At 39.0% G+C, this 20,255-nt stretch overlaps 1 protein-coding gene across 1 annotated transcript in view; it reads left to right on the forward strand.

Annotated features, from left to right (window-relative positions):
- Positions 1–20,255, forward strand: part of SEC63 (SEC63 protein translocation regulator) — a 90,942-nt gene that overhangs the window by 39,665 nt on the left and 31,022 nt on the right. The window contains exons 3-11 of the mRNA NM_001171321.1: positions 2,724–2,838; positions 5,560–5,672; positions 12,108–12,169; positions 12,717–12,775; positions 13,805–13,855; positions 15,562–15,670; positions 17,823–17,917; positions 17,999–18,131; positions 20,157–20,249. Coding sequence (NP_001164792.1) covers positions 2,724–2,838; positions 5,560–5,672; positions 12,108–12,169; positions 12,717–12,775; positions 13,805–13,855; positions 15,562–15,670; positions 17,823–17,917; positions 17,999–18,131; positions 20,157–20,249 — 830 coding nt within the window. The remainder of the gene's footprint in view (positions 1–2,723; positions 2,839–5,559; positions 5,673–12,107; positions 12,170–12,716; positions 12,776–13,804; positions 13,856–15,561; positions 15,671–17,822; positions 17,918–17,998; positions 18,132–20,156; positions 20,250–20,255) is intronic.

Raw genomic sequence — 20,255 nt, forward strand, 5'->3', positions numbered from 1 at the left:
TTTATTTAAATCAAAGTGCGAATTAAGGGATACTTAAGAAAAGGAGAATTGAGTAGATACTGGTAACAATTTAGATAAGGCTAGAAATCATTAAAACATTTTTGCTACTCATTCCTGAAGCATTATTTCAAAATTAAGCACGTCATTGTGTAATGTTTCTCTTCTGATAGCATCTCTGAAACTAAAGTATTTAATTCTGGAAGTTGCCTCCAAAGTACTTATAGAACATTATGCTTAAATCATGCTTATAGAAACAAGATGTAAGACTTCATATGTTAGTTCCTAAAACTACGTTCAGGAGAATTTTTTTTTAGGAACGAAATATGCTTTATTGGACACAGCATGATGTAATTTATGTCTTTTCACCTTTGCTTTGGCTTTCAGGAGACTTGAGCATGGTTTAGTAGCTATGGTAGTTTTCATCAACTGTCGGGTGGGGGAGTTCTCTCATGATCTTTCCCTGTCCTCATTTCTTGGCTCAAAGAGCCAGATGCCTGTAGCATATAACGTAGAGTCTAGAATATCCTGCATGGTTTGTACTCTTTCCATTTGATCTAAAATATTGCTTTTGTGGTTTTTAGTTACTTTTTTGAGTTCTGTGAACTTTGTTAGCCTTTGGGGGAAATTGACAACAAATTGTGGAGTTACTAATTTGTGTGGGAATGGAGTGTATTTTTAAGTCATCTTCATCATGTTGGGGGTTATAGTAAACTTTGAGTTACAAATTTATTATTTTAAATTAAAGTTTATTTTGGTACAAAAAATTTTTGAGATCTGTGCATAGTTTTTACTTGTCTTTTCTTTTTTAAAGATTTATTAATTTATTTGAAAGGCAGAGATACAGAAAAAGGAGGAGAGAGAGAGAAAAAAAATCCTCCATCCACTGGTTCACTCCTCAAATGGCTGTAATGACAAGCGCTGGGCCAGGCAGAAGCCAGCAGCCAGGAGCCTCCTTCGGGTCTGCCACATGGGTGCAGGGGCCCAAGTACCTGCTCTCAGCCACCTTCCCAGGCACACGAGCAGAGAGCTGGATCGAAAGTACAATCTCCGATCTCCTGGTTCACTCCTGAAGTGGCCATAACTCTATCCAGGTCTCCCACTTGGGTGGCAGGGGCCCAAGCATTTGGGCCATCTTCCACTGCTTTCCCAGGCACATTTGCAGGGAGCTGGTTCAGAAGTGTATCAGCCAGGTTTTGAACTGGTGATTACATGGAATGCCAGCATTGCAGATGGTGGCTTAACCTACTGTGTGCTACAACACCAGCCCTTGTGGATAGTTTTTATTTTTTTAAAACTATTTTATTTATTTATTTATTTAAAAGTCAGAGTTAGAGGAGAGAGAGAAAGAGAGATGTCTTCTATCTGATGGTTCACTCTCTAATTGGCCGCAACAGCTTTAGCTGTGCCAATCGAAGCCAGGAGCCAGGAGCTTCTTCTGCTTCTCCCACGTGGGTGCAGGGGCCCAAGGACTTGAGCCGTCTTCCACTGCTTTCCCAGGCCACAGCAGAGAGCTAGATGGGAAGTAGAGCAGCTGGGCCTAGAACTGGCACCTATATGGGATGCCACTGCTTCAGGCCAGGGCATTAACCTGCTGCGCCACAGCACCAGCCCCTGGATACTTTTTCATAATGCATGTTCTGTGTGAATTTTTTGGAGAGTCATTATATGTATGGATTTCTAATTTTTTGCATCAAATCAAATGAAATTCTGTTTTTTGTGAGCTTTTTTATTTATTTAGGATTTATTTAAAAGACAGAAAATTATATCTGTATTGGCTGCAAAATGTCTCTGTTATGGCTTATTTAATTAGTCTCCAATAAATAGTTTAGTTCTCTATAAATGAATGTTTAGGTTGTTTTCCGAAGTTTTGTAACCAAGACTGTTTATTCATGTTTATACAATTGATAAATTTTTAAAATAATTTTTACTAATATAAAGAGAACAGATTTCATAGTTTTTTTTTTTTTTTTTTTTTTTTAAGATTTATGTGTTTATTTGAAGGAGTTACAGAGAGAGAGAGAGAGAGAACGAGATAGAGATCTTCCCTCCACTGGTTCACTCTCCAGATGGCTGGATTGGGCCGGGACTGGGCCAGACTGAAGCCAGGAGCTTCTTCTTTGTCTTCCATGTAGGTGGCATGGGCCCAAATACTTAGGCCATTCACCGCTATTTTTCCCAGGCCATTATCTGGGAGCTGAATCAGAAGTGGCGCAGCTGGGACACAAACCAGTGCCCATATGGGATGCCAGCATTGCCCCGCAGATAATTCTAAAAAGATAACCATACTTCCATTCCTCCCTCTTTCCCTCATAGAAATTATTTTTCTACTTTTGTCTAAGAGTATAATTACTAGGATAAGAGCAATTCTTTTTTTTTTTACATTAAATATATAATACTTAGTATTTATGTGTTTTGTTATAATGAATCCAGTAAATCATTAAATTGAATTAACCTCTGTACTTAAAATTCTACAAGTAGTAACTGAGAAAATCTATTACAAACAAAGCAGTATACTATATTCTAGGGAATCAGGTGAGAAAGACACTGTCTTTGCTGTAACAGGAGTTTACAACTGAGTGATTACAGAATTTTAGTTAGTAGCATGGTGATATGGAATTGCTTTAGATTGTCTTATGCCTTAAAATGCCTTAATGCCTGTGACTCTTAAAGGAAAGCCGTTCGGATGAGCTTATTTACATTTCACTTCTCTTTCTCCTAAACAGGAAAATAGTTCTGCTTGCAGGATGGGCATTGTTCTTATTCCTTACATACAAAGTTTCCAAAACAGACCGAGAATATCAAGAATACAATCCTTATGAAGTATTAAATTTGGATCCTGTAAGTATTTCTCAATAATGCTTGTTAAAAATCTATAGTCCATATCCTACAAGAAATTGAGTAATGTCTAATTTGGTTTGCTAAATTTGTTTTTTTAAAATGATACATCTAATTTATTACCACTTTAATGTGCATATATTTATATATTTAAGCTATTGCTATTGATTGCTACATTCAGGACTGGTTTGCAGTTGGTAAAATCTAAGAATATTTGAAGGTGAGATGAGAAGGTAATGAGCATATTTTTAAAAGTCACCTGTAAGATTGGCTTTAATGTAAAATAAAATCAAAGTAGGAGGTCTATTTATATTAGTTAAATGGTAAAAATTTATGACCTTGTTAATTGACACTTAGGCAGTTATGTCTGTGTTACAGTGTCCTATAAGAAACTGTTTGGGCTGGCACTGTGGCGTAGCAGGTAAAGTCACTGCCTGCAGTGTCAGCATCCCATATGGGCACCGGTTCGAGTCCCAGCTGTTCCACTTCTGATCCAGATCTGCTATGGCCTGGGAAAGCAGTAGAAGATGGCCCAGGTCCTTGGGCCCCTGTACCCATGTGGGAGACCTGGAAGAAGCTCCTGCCTCCTGGCTTCAGATTGGTGCAGCTCTGGCTGTTTTGGCCATCTGGGTAGTGAACCAGTGGATGCAAGACCTCTCTCTCTCTGCCTCTGCCTCTCTGTAACTCTGCCTTTCAAATAAATAAATCTTTTTTTTTTTTTTGTTTAAAGATTTATGTATTTACTTGAAAGTCAGAGTTACACAGAGAGAAAGAGAAAGAGAAAGAGAGAGAGAGAGAGAGAGAGAGAGAGAGAGAGAGGTCTTCATCCAATGGTTCACTCCCCAATTGGCTGCAATAGCTGGAGCTGTGCCGATCCAAAGCTAGGAGCCAGGAGCTTTTTCCGGGTCTCCCACATGGGTACGGGGGCCCAAGGACTTAGGCCATCTTCCACTGCTTTCCCAGGCCATAGCAGAGAGCTGGATCGGAAGAGGAGCAGCCGGGTCTCGATCTGGCGCCCATATGGGATGCCAGCACTTCAGGCCAGGGCGTTAACCCCGCTGCACTACAGCATTGGCCCCAATAAATCTTTCTTTTTTTAAAGAAAAAGAAAGTATTACCATTCTCACAGAAGATCAGATTAACCTTGAATGGCCCCTTAAGTGATCTCTTGATTGACCTTGATTGATGAGTCCTAATAGAAAATAAAATTTTGGGTCTGTCAGGAGTCTGTTAGAACTAAAATTAATGGCAGATCATCTAACCTTGTTTTATTTTATTTTATTTTATTTTATTTTATTTTATTTTATTTATTTTTTGACAGGCAGAGTGGACAGTGAGAGAGAGAGACAGAGAGAAAGGTCTTCCTTTTGCCATTGGTTCACCCTCCAGTGGCCGCCGTGGCTGGCGCACCACGCTGCCGATGGCAGGAGCCAGGTACTTATCCTGGTCTCCCCTGGGGTGCAGGGCCCAAGCGCTTGAGCCATCCTCCACTGCACTCCCTGGCCACAGCAGAGAGCTGGCCTGGAAGAGGGGCAACCGGGACAGAATCCGGCGCCCCGACTGGGACTAGAATCCGGTGTGCAGGCGCCGCAAGGCGGAGGGTTAGCCTAGTGAGCCGCGGCGCTGGCCTAGCCTTGTTTTTTTAAAAAAATGCTTTGATAACATTTTAAAAAATATTTGTTTATATATTTGAAAGACAGAGTGAGAGAGAGATCCTCCATCTGCTAGTTCACTCACCAAATAGCTGCAACATTTTGGGCTGGGCTGTTCTGGAACTAGGAGCCAAGAACTCCATCTGGTCTGCCACATAGTAGCAGGGACTGAGGTACTTGTGCCATCATCTGCCACTTCCTCGGGCACAGTAGCAGAGATTGGAAGCGGAGCTGCCAGAACTTGAACCTGACTTGCATGGAGTACAGGCGTCCCGAGTGGCAGCCCAGCTATCTGTAACACAACGTCAGCCCATCTAGCCTTTTTTGATAGTAAAAAATGAAGCTTGAAAAATTTGTATCTTGCGTAGAGTCCCATAGCTTCTTAGTAGCCAAGCTAAATCTACTACTGTTTTCAACTTTTCCCCTAAACCACGTTTTTTTACTTAGTCTCTTGTTCAGTAGAATCCTTGAAGGAGTATATTTATCTAGTTTTCTTCCATGCAGAAAAAAGGTTTGCATGTCATCTGATTTATCTTGTGTGATGCCCATGGTCATCAAGAGAGACTTCCCAGGATTGGAAGGTTTGGGGGCAACAAACTAATTACTAGTAGAAACTGATGTTAATTAAGACACAGGCCAGGTTATTAAATATGTACTTTATATTGATAATATATTGACAGGCAGATAAAGCCGCCAGGTGTTTCTCAGATTATAAAGGAAGTTAACCTTTGATCTAAAGTGTCTTTGAGCCAGTCTTATATGCTGTGATCATGTTTTGACATTTAGATATCAGTATTTCTTTATTTTCTTTATATGTGTCATTATATTGTTTCAATCTCAAATCATCAGTGCCTAATATACTGCACTTCACTCAGTAAATGCTCAATAAAATAAAAGCTGGACAAAGTAAGTGTAATTCTTATTTTAAAATGTATGAGAAAATACGTGGGATAAATCTTAATTGTTTCTCAGATTATTAATTGAGTAGTTTGTGTTTTCAGTTTAAAATAGGATAGCTTACTTCTTTACAGTTCTGTGATTACTTTGACGAACACAAAGCTTTTCCTTTTAGGGAGCAACAGTAGCAGAAATTAAGAAACAGTACCGTTTATTATCACTTAAATATCATCCAGATAAAGGAGGTGACGAGGTTATGTTCATGAGGATAGCAAAAGCTTATGCCGCGTAAGTACCATATGACATGTTATACATTTTTAAGAGAGATAAATATAGCTTTTTCTGTTTTAATAAAATAGTAAGTAAAATAGGTGTCACATACATTTATTAAACGCTGACCTTGTGTGCTTAGTCCTTTTTAAATGGGACTCTTCAGTAGTCCTAATCTAGTAATTCAATTAAACCTTAATTTTAAGTAACAAAGTTGAGAGTCAAGATAGTGCATTTGCCATGTGGACTTGGTTAAATCAGAGAGTAAATGATGAGTTAATAGAATTGTTTCCCAAGTATCCTGATTAGAATTGGATATACTCATTCCTTATTCTCATTTGAAGACTTTTTTGTTCCTATTTATAATTAGATCTGTTTCTCTTGTTTTAGCAATACAGCTTCTCTCATTTAAACTAAACACAAGTTCACTTTTTACTTTTAAGTGCTTCAGTTCTGGAGTCTTTTTCATTTTAGAATTTTGTTATAACAAATTATTCCTGGTTCCTATGTGTTAATTACTGTACTTGTGATCCAGAGTTTTACAGTCTCCTTTTTATTGCCTAGAGAATTTTTCTTTAATCATCTTTCTAGAACTTGCAAATCCTTGGTTGCCTAGAGAGGTGTATTGTTATTGTCAAGATCCATGTAGTGTTCATAAATGCATTATGTGCACACTGTGTGGGGAAGAATAGAGTATATAAGTATATAAAACTAGAAGTAGTTACTTATTGGATGCTAATATTATAATAGATCTAAAAGATTAGCTGGATTCTACAGGACTCAGGATAGAGATATCCTTACTCATCTCTTGCATTGCATTAGGGGTAAAATTTTTGAGGACTTGATATATAATTTTATGAGCTAATTTAAAAAACACAAGTAAGTAGTAGAAGACAAGTAGATTTAATAGTAAACTGTGAAAGTGGCATGTGGCTAACAGAAGTTTTGGAAGTATTATCTTATTTTTGTGATTAGTATAGACTATGTCCCTGTGCACCATGTCTCTCTCTGTGGCTTTGTAGTTGTCATAAATTATCGTTCACTTTTTTTTAGAAGATTTATTATTTGAAAGATAGAGTTATAGAGAGACAAGGAGGGACAGAGAGAGATCTTCCCATTAGCTGATTTACTTCCTAAATGGCTGCAACAGCCAGGGCTGGGCCAAGCTGAAACCAGGAGCCAGGAGCTTCATCCAGGTCTTCCACATGATGACAGGGGACCAAGCCCTTGGGCCATCTTCCGCTGCTTTCTCAGGTACGTTAGCAGGGAGCTAGATTGGAAGTGGTGCATCCGGGACTCAAACTGGCACCCGTATGAGTTGCTGGCATCTACAGAGCCACAACTTTGGCCCCTACCATTCACTTTAAATATTTTTTTTTTTTTTTTTTTTTTTTTTTTTTTTTTTTTTTTTTTTATTTTTGACAGGCAGAGTGGACAGTGAGAGAGAGAGACAGAGAGAGAAAGGTCTTCCTTTGCCGTTGGTTCACCCTCCAATGGCCGCCGCTGCAGCCGGCGCACCGCGCTGATCCGATGGCAGGAGCCAGGAGCCAGGTGCTTTTCCTGGTCTCCCATGGGGTGCAGGGCCCAAGCACCTGGGCCATCCTCCACTGCACTCCCTGGCCATAGCAGAGAGCTGGCCTGGAAGAGGGGCAACCGGGACAGAATCCGGCGCCCCAACCGGGACTAGAACCCGGTGTGCCGGCGCCGCAAGGTGGAGGATTAGCCTATTGAGCCACGGCGCCGGCTTCCTACCATTCACTTTAATAAAGCAGAGCTACCCAGGAACTTCTGAAGTGTGTACATTTTCCGCATAGCAGATGTCCGTATGCTGTCTTTCAGTTGGTGTCCCTTTCTCCTTTTTTTCTTTTTTAATGTTTTTACAAGATTTATTTATTTATTTATTTGAAAGGGTAACGGGGCTGGAGGGTGGGGGGGTGGAAGGAGATAGATAGAGATATCTTCTATCCATTTGTTGATTCCCCAAATGCAGTAACAGCCAGGGCTGGGCCAGGCTAAAGCCAGGTGTCAGGAACTCCATCTGAGCCTGCTTCCTAGGCTTGCTAGCAGGGAGCTGGATCAGAGTAGCTGGGATTCAAACCAGCATTCCAATATGGGATGCTAGTGTCCCAAGTGGTTGGTTAACCCATTGTGCCATGATGCCAACCCCTTCCCCATTTATCCTTGTATTTTCTTCAAGTCATTTAAGGAAAATTGGATTTCTAGAAAGTGTGAGATAGCCAAGATTATTTAATTAGCAACTCTAATGTTTTTGGTGCAAGTTTTTTGACCCCCTTAGTATTCAGGTATTATAACAGGTTCATTATTTTGTTCTCAGGTTACAGGTACTTAACTGTTTATGATGTATAGTCACTATTCTAAAAGGTGTGGAAGAAGAATACATTTTTAAGGCTTTCATTTTTCACTCAGTTACATGATAATGCTATAGACTATTTTGTTTATAAAATGTGTTAAATACACAATATCAGAACAATAAAGAAGTAAAATTATCTTAGAGATCTTGTAACTTGCATGAGTATAACTAAATTAGAGGAGTCAGACCATCTAATTCTCTGGTTCATTTTTCCGGATACAGTTTAAGTTTGGCTTTCAGGTATAAAACCTGTCTTTAAACTGTTTTATAGCAAGTGGAAAGAATAGGTGCTAGCTTAAAGAATTTTAATTGTTTTCAAAAGATTTTTTTATTTTACTTGAAAGGCAGAGTTACAGACAAAGAGAATGGCCTCAATGGCCAGGCTGTGCCAGGCCAAAACCAGGAGCTAGGAGCTTCATCCAGGTTTCCCACAAGGGTGCAGAGGCCCAACCACTTGGGCCATCATCCTCTGCTGCTTTTCTTAGACCATTAGCAGGGAAGCAGAGCAGTCAGGACACGAACCTGTTCCCATATTGGATACTGGCGCTGCAGGTGGCAGCTTTGCTCCCTATGCCACAACACCAGGCCAAAGAATTTTAATTTTTAAAAAGCATGTGTTTTCATGTGCTTCCATCAGGAGTATGTAACTTAACATCACATAGCTAACTTGGTATTATTCACAGTTCAGTGAAAGCATTCTCTAGATCAGACCTTAAAATCTGGGGTCTCTGAAATTTAGTACAAAACTTATGTATGTTATAATGTGTATATTTTTTCTCCAGGCCAAAAGGAGCATATATTTCATCCTGTTCTATTTATTTGTTTATTTGAGAGACAGGCAGGGGACCAAGAGAGAAGCAACCTTTTCTATCTTCTCCAGTCTGTTGATTGCTTTTGCAAATGCCTAAACCTTCCAGTGTTGGGCGTGGTCCAAAATCAGGAACTTAATCCAGATCTGTCATATGGGTGGTGGGAGTCCAATTACTTGAGCCATCACTACTGCCTCACATGGTCTGCATTAGCAGAAAGCTGGAGGGAGGAGTTGAACCCAGATACTCTGATGCGGGATGCTGGCTTCATTACCAGAGTCTTAACTACTAGGCTACACTTTAGCTGTATCGAATTAGATTCCCAATAGGATTTATGATGCCTTGCCTCCCATTCCTCCATTCTCTACTCTCTGTTTCTCTACATTAAGGGATATAATAATTGTCGCTCCCCCTCTTCGTGGAGGAACGACACTAAGCCCTGCCTAGGCTCCATATCCGAGTCACGGCACCATTATGTCGCTCCCCCTCTTCGTGGAGGAACGACACTGAACCCTGCCTAGGCTTCATATCCGAGTCACGGCACCATTATGTCGCTCCCCCTCTTCGTGGAGGAACGACACTAAGCCCTGCCTAGGCTTCATATCCGAGTCACGGCACCATTATGTCGCTCCCCCTCTTCGTGGAGGAACGACACTAAGCCCTGCCTAGGCTCCATATCCGAGTCACGGCACCATTATGTCGCTCCCCCTCTTCGTGGAGGAACGACACTGAACCCTGCCTAGGCTTCATATCCGAGTCACGGCACCACTTGCTGCTCCTCCGCACGCGGAGGAGCCACACCGGACCGGGCGCTTGTTGTTCCCTTTTTTTACAAGTCCTTTCTATAGTAAAGTAAGAATAAGTAAACAGCAAACTCCCAAAGCAAGAATGAGTAGAGAGAAATGAGAAAGAACGAAGTAACGAACTTCCCCGCGAACTCTCCAACGCACTCTCCAACCAACCCACACCACCATGCCGTCTCTCTCCTCCTATATAGTCCTCTCCACCAATCCCAACTCGGCTGCCCACACGCCGAGCACGCCACTCTCCTCCAATCAGGAGCAGCTCCTGCAGCTTGTCAAGTTGGTGAGAGGCAGCTGGGTAGAAGCTGTTTACTTCTCTCCCAGCGCCATATTGTGGGAGAGCAGATGCATAGAATAAATCTTAATTCCAGTAACAGTATAGTCCGAATTGCTCCCCACAATAATTTTTGGGAAACCATATCCGCTTAAATTTTAGAAATTATATTAATACTGTTAATACCACTGATCATGTTTAACCTTGCTATATGTGAACTATACTGCAATTATATTATTTTTTAGTATTTTAACTCTTAGGAATGATACTATACCAAACCATTAGTAAGTAACAAAAAGTCATTTGCTTTCTTAAACTACTTGTAAAAGGGTTGCTACTTTCTTTAATTTGATTCTTCAACATAATACCTGTCACATAACAATTATAAAAGTCAGATTAATGAATGAGTTAATGTGATTGCAATCAAATGTATGTATGTATATACAGTTTGCAAAATCAGCAGTACTTTGTGTTGTGAGCTGTGTTTTGCAAAATCTAGAGATACTGTGTAGAGAACAGAACAGTTTGTTGTGCAGTTATCAGAAAGGCAGACAGGGACAGAGATTCTATTTTTGGGGAAGAATCTCATTAGAAGACAGAATATTCAGAGAAACATTAAAGGTCTAGGTTGAGTGGACAAATTGTACAGGGAAACCAGGGCAAAATATTTTGAGAAACATACCGACATCAGCAGGAATCTTAGCATGTTTTTAAAAATACAATTCCTTTTTTTTTTTTTTTTTGGAAAGGGCAGAGTTACAGAGAGGCAGAGAGAGGTCTTCCATCTGCTGGCTCACTCCTCAAATGGCTGCAATGGCCAGAGCTGATCCAATCAAAAACCAGGAGCTTCTTTTGGATCTGCCACGTGGGTGTAGGGGCCCAAGCACCTGGGCTGTCTTCTTCTGCTTTTCCAGGCTGTAGCAGGGAGCTGGATCGGAAATGGAGCATCCAGGGATCCAACCAGCGCCCACATGGAATGCTGGCACTACAGGGGTGGTCTCTTTACCTGCTATGCCACAGCACCGGCTCCCTTAGCACTTTTTAACTTGCAAATTCTCTAGTAATGCTTTTCATTGGCTTCTGTATTTTACTGTGGCCTTAAGTTGAATAGTAGTTGGAATTAAGTTACATAGTAGTTGCAATTTATTGAGTATTAAAGATGTCATCAAGGTAGTTTTCACAAATGACCAAATGTGTAAGTTTAAAAATATTTTTTTTAAGATCTATTTATTTATTTGAAAGAGCTACAGAGAGAGAGAGGAAGAGACAGAGAGAACATCCACTGGTTCACTCCCCAAATGGCCACAATGCCCAAAGCTGGGCTGGTCTGAAGTCAGGAGCCAGGAGCTTCTTCTGGGTCTCCTTCATGGGTGCAGGAGCTCAAGGAATTGGACCATCTTCCATTGCCTACCCAGGCACATTAGCAGGGAACTGGGTCAGAAGTAGAGCAGACAGACTTGAACTGGTGCCCATATGGGATGCCAGTGCCATAGGCCCCTAAAAATATTTTCAAATCATTGAAAACTAGTAAGAGTATTTTTTGCTATTTTATGAAGGTAATTCTGCATCCCCTTTCTGAACTTGGAACTTTATAGAATAGAAACTTGCTTTTTAAGTTCCTGGAAGTAGAAATATGGTTAAAGTAAGATTTGAGCAGAATCTTTCATTGATGATCTATAAGAAAGCCTTCCTTACTATGCAAATAATTTTGGTCAGTTTTTTTGTGGGTCTGCCTTTTCACTACTTTGTGGAGTTTTTGAAGGAATCAATAATTTTTTCCTTCTTAAGATGTATTTATTTATTTGAAAGGCGAAGTGGCAAAGAGAGGGAGAGGCAGAGAAAACGAAATTGATTTCTCCCAACCTTCCATCCACTGGCTTCTCACATGCTCGCAACAGGTATGGATGGCTAGGGGCCAGGTTGAAGCCGCGAGCCTGTAACTCCATCAGGTTTCCCATACGCATGAAAGGAATTTTAGTACTTGTGGGCCCAGCAGGAATTTGTGTCAAGGCTCTGTAGTTAGATGATGCATCGTGATGTGTCCTTTCCCTTCTTTTTTCTGATTTTAGAGAGAATTGTATTGATTCCATGGATTAATGTCTTCTAAGAAATGAATTTGTTGGTTAATGGAGTTTGTCATATATATACTTAATTTTTCAGATGTGGCTAATTTTGTAACTGTTCTTTTAATGCTAGTTTAACAGATGAAGAGTCCCGGAAAAATTGGGAAGAATTTGGAAATCCAGATGGGCCGCAAGGTGTGGTAAATGATGATTTTAAAATATTGGCAAATGGTATACATTATGAAAATATTAAGTGCATTAAAAGGGATATTTTGATTATTTTAACTTCTTAATAGGAAAGGTATAGCTACAAGGAGTTAAACAAATATATTAATTGATGTCTCTCTAATTTTATTTTTCATTCTTACGATTAATCTTAAAGATAAAACTTAGATTTGGAGGGAATAATCACTATTATTAGTCATTTCAGGTTAGTAGATAAAAATTAAATGAGAAAACATTTTTCTTTGCTGACTTCACTTTATCATATATTAATAGTATGTAATATAAACTCAAAACATAAAAAAGAGCGAAGGACTTAGTCTACTTAAGGGTTTTTTTCCCTTAAAAATTTTAATAGCGCATATCTCAACTATTTTGTTATAGGGACCCACTTAATGTAATATTTCTTAAAAGTTTTTTTTTTTACTGTTTTCTTGGGGAGGAAGGAGAGTTTTTGAGATACGAATAAATATATAAGTGGAAGTAGAGACCTTAGAAATTGATATTTTTCCTATTTCAGCCACAAGCTTTGGAATTGCCCTGCCAGCTTGGATAGTTGACCAGAAAAATTCAATTTTGGTGAGTACATTTAAATAAGGCATGTTATGATGTATTTGATGTACTGTTATAGAAGAGCATTTCAGAAAACTCATGGGAAAATAGAATTAAATGGTAAGTTTATTTTGCTTCAAAAATTTGAAAACCATGCATGGGGGTGTGGGTCTTCTAGATTTGGAAAAGGAATATTATGAAAAATTATAGATTTCAAAAATTATTGTGCTGTTTTTTGTGTTGCTATAAAGAGAGCTATTTCAAAGAAAATACTGATGTACTGTTTTTATTTTAACTATGTATTATGAAGATGGTTTTTACATAATGGAGAAAAGAATTGGTTACCATTATCAGGCTACTGGTTTGGGAGAGTGTGTTTTAAATGTAATTTTTTTTAAAGATTTATTTTTTACTTGAAAGTCACAGTTACACACAGAGGAGAGAAAGAGAGAGGTACATAGTTGCTGTGTTTATCATTTAAGTGTGTTTATCATGCTTAGGATTACTTTGTGAGAACAATAAAGAAGGGAAAAATAGTTAACTGCCAGATTTAAGATTAAACACTAGGGAAAAAAATTGATAGAAATTACTAGCAAACAGATCACTATTATTTAGTGGCTTAGTTGGGCAGAGGAACCAGTTTAGCCAAGGGCTTCTTATCTCATTAATTTCCAAGGTGCCAATAACTTGGCACAGTCTGAATATATAAATACCTTACTGGAAGGTAAAATAACTTATAAAATTGTTCTGCTGTTGTTATCTATATTGTGTCAGTAAATAGCAAATTAAGTGGTAATTTATTATAGTGGATAAGAGCATAGGCTCTTATCTACGAGCAGTGTGACTTCAGACAGGCTATGCAATCTGTATGTATAACAGGTACCCTGTTCACAAAAGGAAGCCTTTATTATAGACTGATAATAAGGGTTGATTGAAATAATACACGAAGGGTGCTTTTGATAGTGCTTTTCCCATTATAAACCTTGAAATAAGTATTCATGAGTATTGTTACAATCTACCTGATGAAGGCCATCCTTTTTTCTGCTTCAATTCTAGGTTTTACTTGTATATGGATTGGCGTTTATGGTTATCCTTCCAGTTGTTGTGGTAAGTGTAAAATTTTAATCTGTATTAGAATATAATCCATTGACCCTTTTTTGTAAAAAAAAAAAAAAAAGGATTTGTTTATTTGGTTTGAAAGCTAGAATTACAGAGAAAGAGGGAGAGACAGAGAGAGAGAGATCTTCCATCTCCTGGTTCACTTCCCAAATGGGCACAGTGGCCAGGGCTGGGCCAGGCCGAAGCCAGGAGCCAGGAACTTCATTTGGGTCTGCCACATGGGTGCAGTGGCCCAGGGACTTGTGCCGTCTTCTGCTGTTTTCCCAGGCTCATTAGCAGGGAGCTGGATTGAAAGTGAAGCAATTGAAACTTTAATTGGCACCCATATGGGATACTGGTGCCTGTATGGGATGCTGGCACTGCAGATGGCAGCTTAACCTACTACGCCACAGTGTCAGCCCCAATCTGTTGATCCTTGAATTTAAGAATTTTCTAGGCAACTATAGGATCTTCTAAAGGTGACATCACTTGAATCTTTAAATGTATATTCCTTCCCAATGCAAAAACATAGAACTGAAATAATACAGATATATTTGAAGTCTTGAATGAAAGTCTTACTTCTTCATCTCTTCAGTTCCATTTTTTTTATTTTTTTTTTTATTTTTATTTTTTTTTATTTTTTGACAGGCAGAGTGGACAGTGAGAGAGAGAGACAGAGAGAAAGGTCTTCCTTTGCCGTTGGTTCACCCTCCAATGGCCACCGCTGCAGCTTGCGCCCCGCGCTGATCCGATGGCAGGAGCCAGGATCCAGGTGCTTTTCCTGGTCTCCCATGGGGTGCAGGGCCCAAGCACCTGGGCCATCCTCCACTGCACTCCCTGGCCATAGCAGAGAGCTGGCCTGGAAGAGGGGCAACTGGGACAGAATCCGGCGCCCCGACCGGGACTAGAACCCGGTGTGCCGGCGCCGCAAGGTGGAGGATTAGCCTATTGAGCCACGGCGCCGGCCTTCAGTTCCATTTTTATCAGAGATAATCATTGCTAGATTTGGTGTTTTCTCTTAGATGTTTTCTACTAATTTTTGTACACAAATGGTTTTGTATGCTTTGATGTTAATTTACTCGATGTGTTGTTCTGTGTGTTTTTTGCTGCTTAATAATTAGAGGGTACAGCATACAGAACAGCTTCATTTTAAACAATAGCTTCCTAGTATCATAATATGGAGATCCCATCAAGTTTATGAATTGTATCTTTTATTACTTAGTGAATTGTGTTCTTTCTAAGTCTGCAATTTGTCTGAGTCCCGTTTGTAGGCTAATAATTAACCTGTCATGCATTCTTCATAGAGTTGTGTGAGAATCCATTTATTTGAAACCTTGTGAATGAAAATATCATGTCAACTCTAAAATTGTTCCTATATTTATACAGTATTTGTTTAAGACATTTTTTTGTGTCAGGAATAAATTTGTTGCTTGTAGCAGTGGGTGGTTTTATTCCTATTTCATCCTCAGTTTTTACATAAAACTTATATGCTTTAATCATATAAATGCAGTGACTTAGGATAGTATTTTGGCTTCAGGCATTATAAGTATTTGCTAAACAAATAATTTGAAAGCTATAACAGGGTTTTGTTCTAAAGCTCAGTATTTTTATTGGTTTGTGAGTATTTGGAAAAGTTGACTGTTATTATATTTTGCATCAAACTATCAGTGTTGTTTTCATGCATTATTTCTTGTTTAATTTTATTTGTGTTTTAGGGCTCTTGGTGGTATCGCTCAATACGCTATAGTGGGGACCAGATTCTAATACGTACAACACAGATTTATACATACTTTGTTTATAAAACCCGAAATATGGATATGAAACGTAAGTAAACAAATAGCTATACTATTAGTCACACTACTTTCTGAGTCATTTATGTGGAGTTGAGATATATTCCTAAACTCTACTGGAAGAATTTCATTTTACAGTTTTATAGACAATCAGTTCATGTAACTAAAGCTGAAGCAAAGAGCTCTGACCATTTATCACATTTCTTGATTTTTATTTATATTATTCCCATTTACTCAGTTATGTATATCATCAAAAATTTTATGTATACAAATTTTGTGTGTGTGTGTGTGTGTGTGTGTTTAAAGATTCATTTATTTGAAAGGCAGAGCAACAGATTTAGGGAAAAAGAGAGGGAACTTCCGCTAGTTCACTCCCCAAAGACCTCAACAGCCAGGATTAAGCCAGGCTAAAGCCAGGATCTTGGAATTCAGTCTGGGTCTCCTGTGTGGGTGGCAAGGAGCAAGTACTTGAGTGTGCTGCCTCCCAAAGTGTACATTAGTAGGAAGCTGGAATCCAAAGCAGAGCTAGGCGTGACCCCAGGTACCCTGATAAGGAATGCCATGTCCCAGGTAGGTTTTTAATTGCTGTGCCAAATACCTGCCCTCTGTATGTGCTGTTTTAAAGCTCATTTTATACTTGACAAACTGAAGTAACGTGCTGAAGGGATATCTAAGTGACTGAGTCAGGATGGAACTTGGTGTACTAGTTTCTGATCTTGAAACCATTGCATACAATATACTGTTAAGACAATAAAAATAAACTGAGGTCTTGGGTATATTGAAAGAAAACTGACAGAATATTTTACTCCCAGAGTCTTACTTATAAAGCTTTTTATGAAAAAAAAATTCCCTAAATCTTTTTCCTTGATTCCATAAAGCAAACTTTGTAGCATTTATCTTTGCATATAATGTTGCCTTTCAGAATGACTTCTGCAGCATCACAGATACCCCTCTCTCCTTCCTTAAAAGTAAAAGACATAAGTTTTTAATTGCCTGCTATGGGAGAGTCCCTGTTTTTTTGTTTTTGTTTTCTTTCCTCCAAAATTGAAACTGACCTTTTTGGATTTTCCAATTTTACTGAGTTTCTTGGTAGTGAGAAAATGACTCCTTAGGATTGTTATGAATGTGTGTGAACAGATAACTGTTTCTAAGTATTTCTCTCCTTTATACATTTTATTCTTTGTTACATAAGATTGAAATACTAATACAGAATCTTACTCCCTTATAAAAATGCTTCATGTTTAATATCTTTTTTTGCCTCAATCTTGATTTCTGTTTAATTTCTGAGAGTGTCATTGTAGCCTTACACAGTTCTTTTTGAAAAACATTAAGCTAGTGAATTCCTTTACATCCTTAGGTAATTCAGCTGTCTTGAGCATTTTCCTGAAATTTGAGGGTAGTAACAGTAATAGCTCCCACTGTGCTTGCCGTATGTCAGGCACATTGAAGAAAGTGAAGGGCAGAGAGATCATTTAGCTAGAAAGTGACCAAATTCCAGCATCTATTGTCTTGCCTTTCGTGAGTCCATTACATATATTTTCTGCTGTAATATGAGATTGATGACTACAGTGCCAGTTCTTGAAGAGCCATATAATGGTTAACAAAAGTAATGCTAGTATTTGAGGCTATGAATTGTGTATTTCAGTCGTGTGTATTTCCACAAAACCCTTCAGGCTTCTATAGTACAATTTCTGGAAATCACAACATAGTTTAGTTTAGTTTAGTTTACTCAGCTCTGAGAAGTCATGCAATAAAGAAACCTTTCACTCTTTTTAGCCCATTATTTCCAAGCATATTTAGCCACAGGGCCCCTTCTTTTTTTTTTTTTTTTTTAACCTAACAGTTAACATCACGTGGAATGCTAATACTCTGTAGAACATTGCTATGGAACACATGCTTGAGGTTTAGAAATAGATACTATTTTTAGTGATTTTAATGCATCAATTGCTTTGGTTCTCTAAATTTGATATAAACGTCACTTGGGATAGATGATGTGCACATTTAAAAAAGTGAAATTTTTTTTAGTGGGAAAAGTTATCACTTTTCAGTAGTGGAGTTCAGATGGTTTTTAACATTGTGCACAATTTGAAAAGTGTCCCACTTTAACATTAATGAAGTATTCCTGAAAGGAAAATTAATAGAGAAGCAGATTTATTTACTTTCAAAAATTTCTTTCATTTCCTTAGGCCTTATCATGGTTTTGGCTGGAGCTTCTGAATTTGATCCTCAGTATAATAAAGATGCCACAAGCAGACCAACGGATAATATTCTAATACCACAGGTTAGGATCATCTCTTCAGTTAAGCACCAGAATGAATGCTTTAAAGAATGTATTTTTGAATAATTGTTTTATTTGTTCTAGCTAATCAGAGAAATTGGCAGCATTAATTTGAAGAAAAATGAGCCTCCACTTACCTGCCCATATAGCCTGAAGGCCAGAGTTCTTTTACTGTCTCATCTTGCTAGAATGAAAATTCCTGAGACCCTTGAAGAAGGTACTTGTAATTTTAATATCTACAAGGTTTTGATTGTACCGAAGAACAGATTTCGTTAGACCTAATAGTGCAGTGTTTTTCTCACTCAAAAAAAAATTTTTTTTTTTACTCAAAAATTGCTCAAGGACCTTTTAAAAAGATACCTATATGCTATATAATTACTGTACATAGAGTTTGAAGGACTAAATAAGTCAGAGGTTTTGGCAAATGTCAAAAGTCTAATACTTCACAGTGAGAGAGAATGCTCTGTATGAAAAATATTTGGATAATTGTGGATTATAGAAAAAGTTCCTAATGACTTTTTTTTTATGACTTTTTTAAAGGGACATTGTAAGCATTTTGGAGAGACAAAAAGTTTTGCAGCAAATATTTCCACTGACATCCACCTCCTTCCCTACCCACCCCTTCTTTCCAACAGTGGTTACTAATAGTATCTGTTTGATCTTTATTTAAACACTTGAAGCTGTCTATTCTATGTAAATGAAAAGTAGTAGATTGGGACAATGTTATTTCCATGGATGCCATTAAATTGATTGTCACCTGTTCATCTGTATTATTTCTTTTTTTATTTCCACTTTGTCTTTTCTTTTTTTTCTCTCTCTCTCTCTCTTTTTTTTTTTTTTTTTTTTTTTTTTTTTTTTTTTTTTTTTTTTCTATTTGACAGAGTTAGAGAGAGAGAGAGAGAGAGAAAGGTCTTCCTTCCATTGGTTCACTCCGCAAATGGCCGCTATGGCCGGCGTCTGCGCCGATCCGAAGCTAGGAGCCAGGTCTTCCTCCTGGTCTCCCATGTGGGTGCAGGTACCCAAGCACTTGGGCCATCCTCCACTGCCCTCCTGGGCCACAGCAGAGAACTGGACTGGAAGAGGAACAGCCGGGACTAGAACCTGGCACCCATATGGGATGCCGGCGCCACAGGCAGAGGATTAGCCAAGTGAGCCTTGATGCAGGCCCCCATCTATGTTATTTCAATTGAAATTTTCAAAGAAAGTTATTAGGAAATAAATGTTCTTTGTCAATGAGATCTTCCCACTTCCCTTCTCTTTAAGCTAATAATGCGGTCAAGTGCCTCTGGAAAATGATACCCAGTAATAGGTGATAGAATAGATGCTTATGATAGAATGTAGGAGTACTGTCTGGGAACTTTGGAGTTGAAGTATTCATTTAATTAGTAATTCTGTTGCTAATGTTCTGTACAGATATGTAGTCATCTTAATTTTTACAAAGTAAAAATCTGAAGCCAGGAGCTTCTTCCAGGTCTCCCACATGCGTGCAGGGGTCCAAGGACTTGGGCCATCTTCCACTGCTTTCCTAGGCCTTAGCTGGATGGGAAGTGGAGCAGCTGGGACTTGAACTGGTGCCCATATGGGATGCCAGCACTGCATGGCAACTTTACCTGCTACACCACAGTGCTGGCCCCAACTTAAAGACTTTTTTTTTTTTTTTCTTTTTTTTTTTTTTTACAGGCAGAGTGGACAGTGAGAGAGAGAGAGACAGAGAGAAAGGTCTTCCTTTTGCTGTTGGTTCACCCTCCAATGGCTGCCACGGCTGGCGCATCGCGCTGATCTGAAGCCAGGAGCCATGTGCTTCTCCTGGTCTCCCATGGGGTGCAGGGCCCAAGCACTTGGGCCATCCTCCACTGCACTCCCTGGCCACAGCAGAGAGCTGGCCTGGAAGAGGGGCAACCGGGACAGAATCCGGTGCCCCGACCAGGACTAGAACCCCGTGTGCCGGCGCCACAAGGCGGAGGATTAGCCTATTGAGCCTTTTAAAAACAAAAACATTGATTCATTAAGCTAAACTCTGTAATATGAAAAAGTACTTTGACTGGTAAGAGCCCAGGTTTTCTGACTCGTTTTTGACATAGTGATACTGAGGAGAAACTTCCTTTCAACCTGTAAAACTTGGAGCTCATGTGAAATATTTGTGGTACAGCTTCAATTTAGTATTAGTCTTGGGCTGCAGGTGATAAAGATGCTTTACTATAAAATTAGAATGATTTGTTTCAGGTTTTTGATTATTTTACAGATCAGCAATTTATGCTAAAAAAATGCCCCGCTCTACTTCAAGAAATGGTTAATGTTATCTGCCAGCTCATAATAATGGCGCGCAGCCGGGAAGGTGAGG

The sequence above is a fragment of the Oryctolagus cuniculus genome, chromosome 5 (genome assembly GCF_051225735.1).
Source record: "Oryctolagus cuniculus isolate XC-2025 breed Fujian yellow rabbit chromosome 5, ASM5122573v1, whole genome shotgun sequence".
NCBI lineage: Eukaryota > Metazoa > Chordata > Mammalia > Lagomorpha > Leporidae > Oryctolagus > Oryctolagus cuniculus.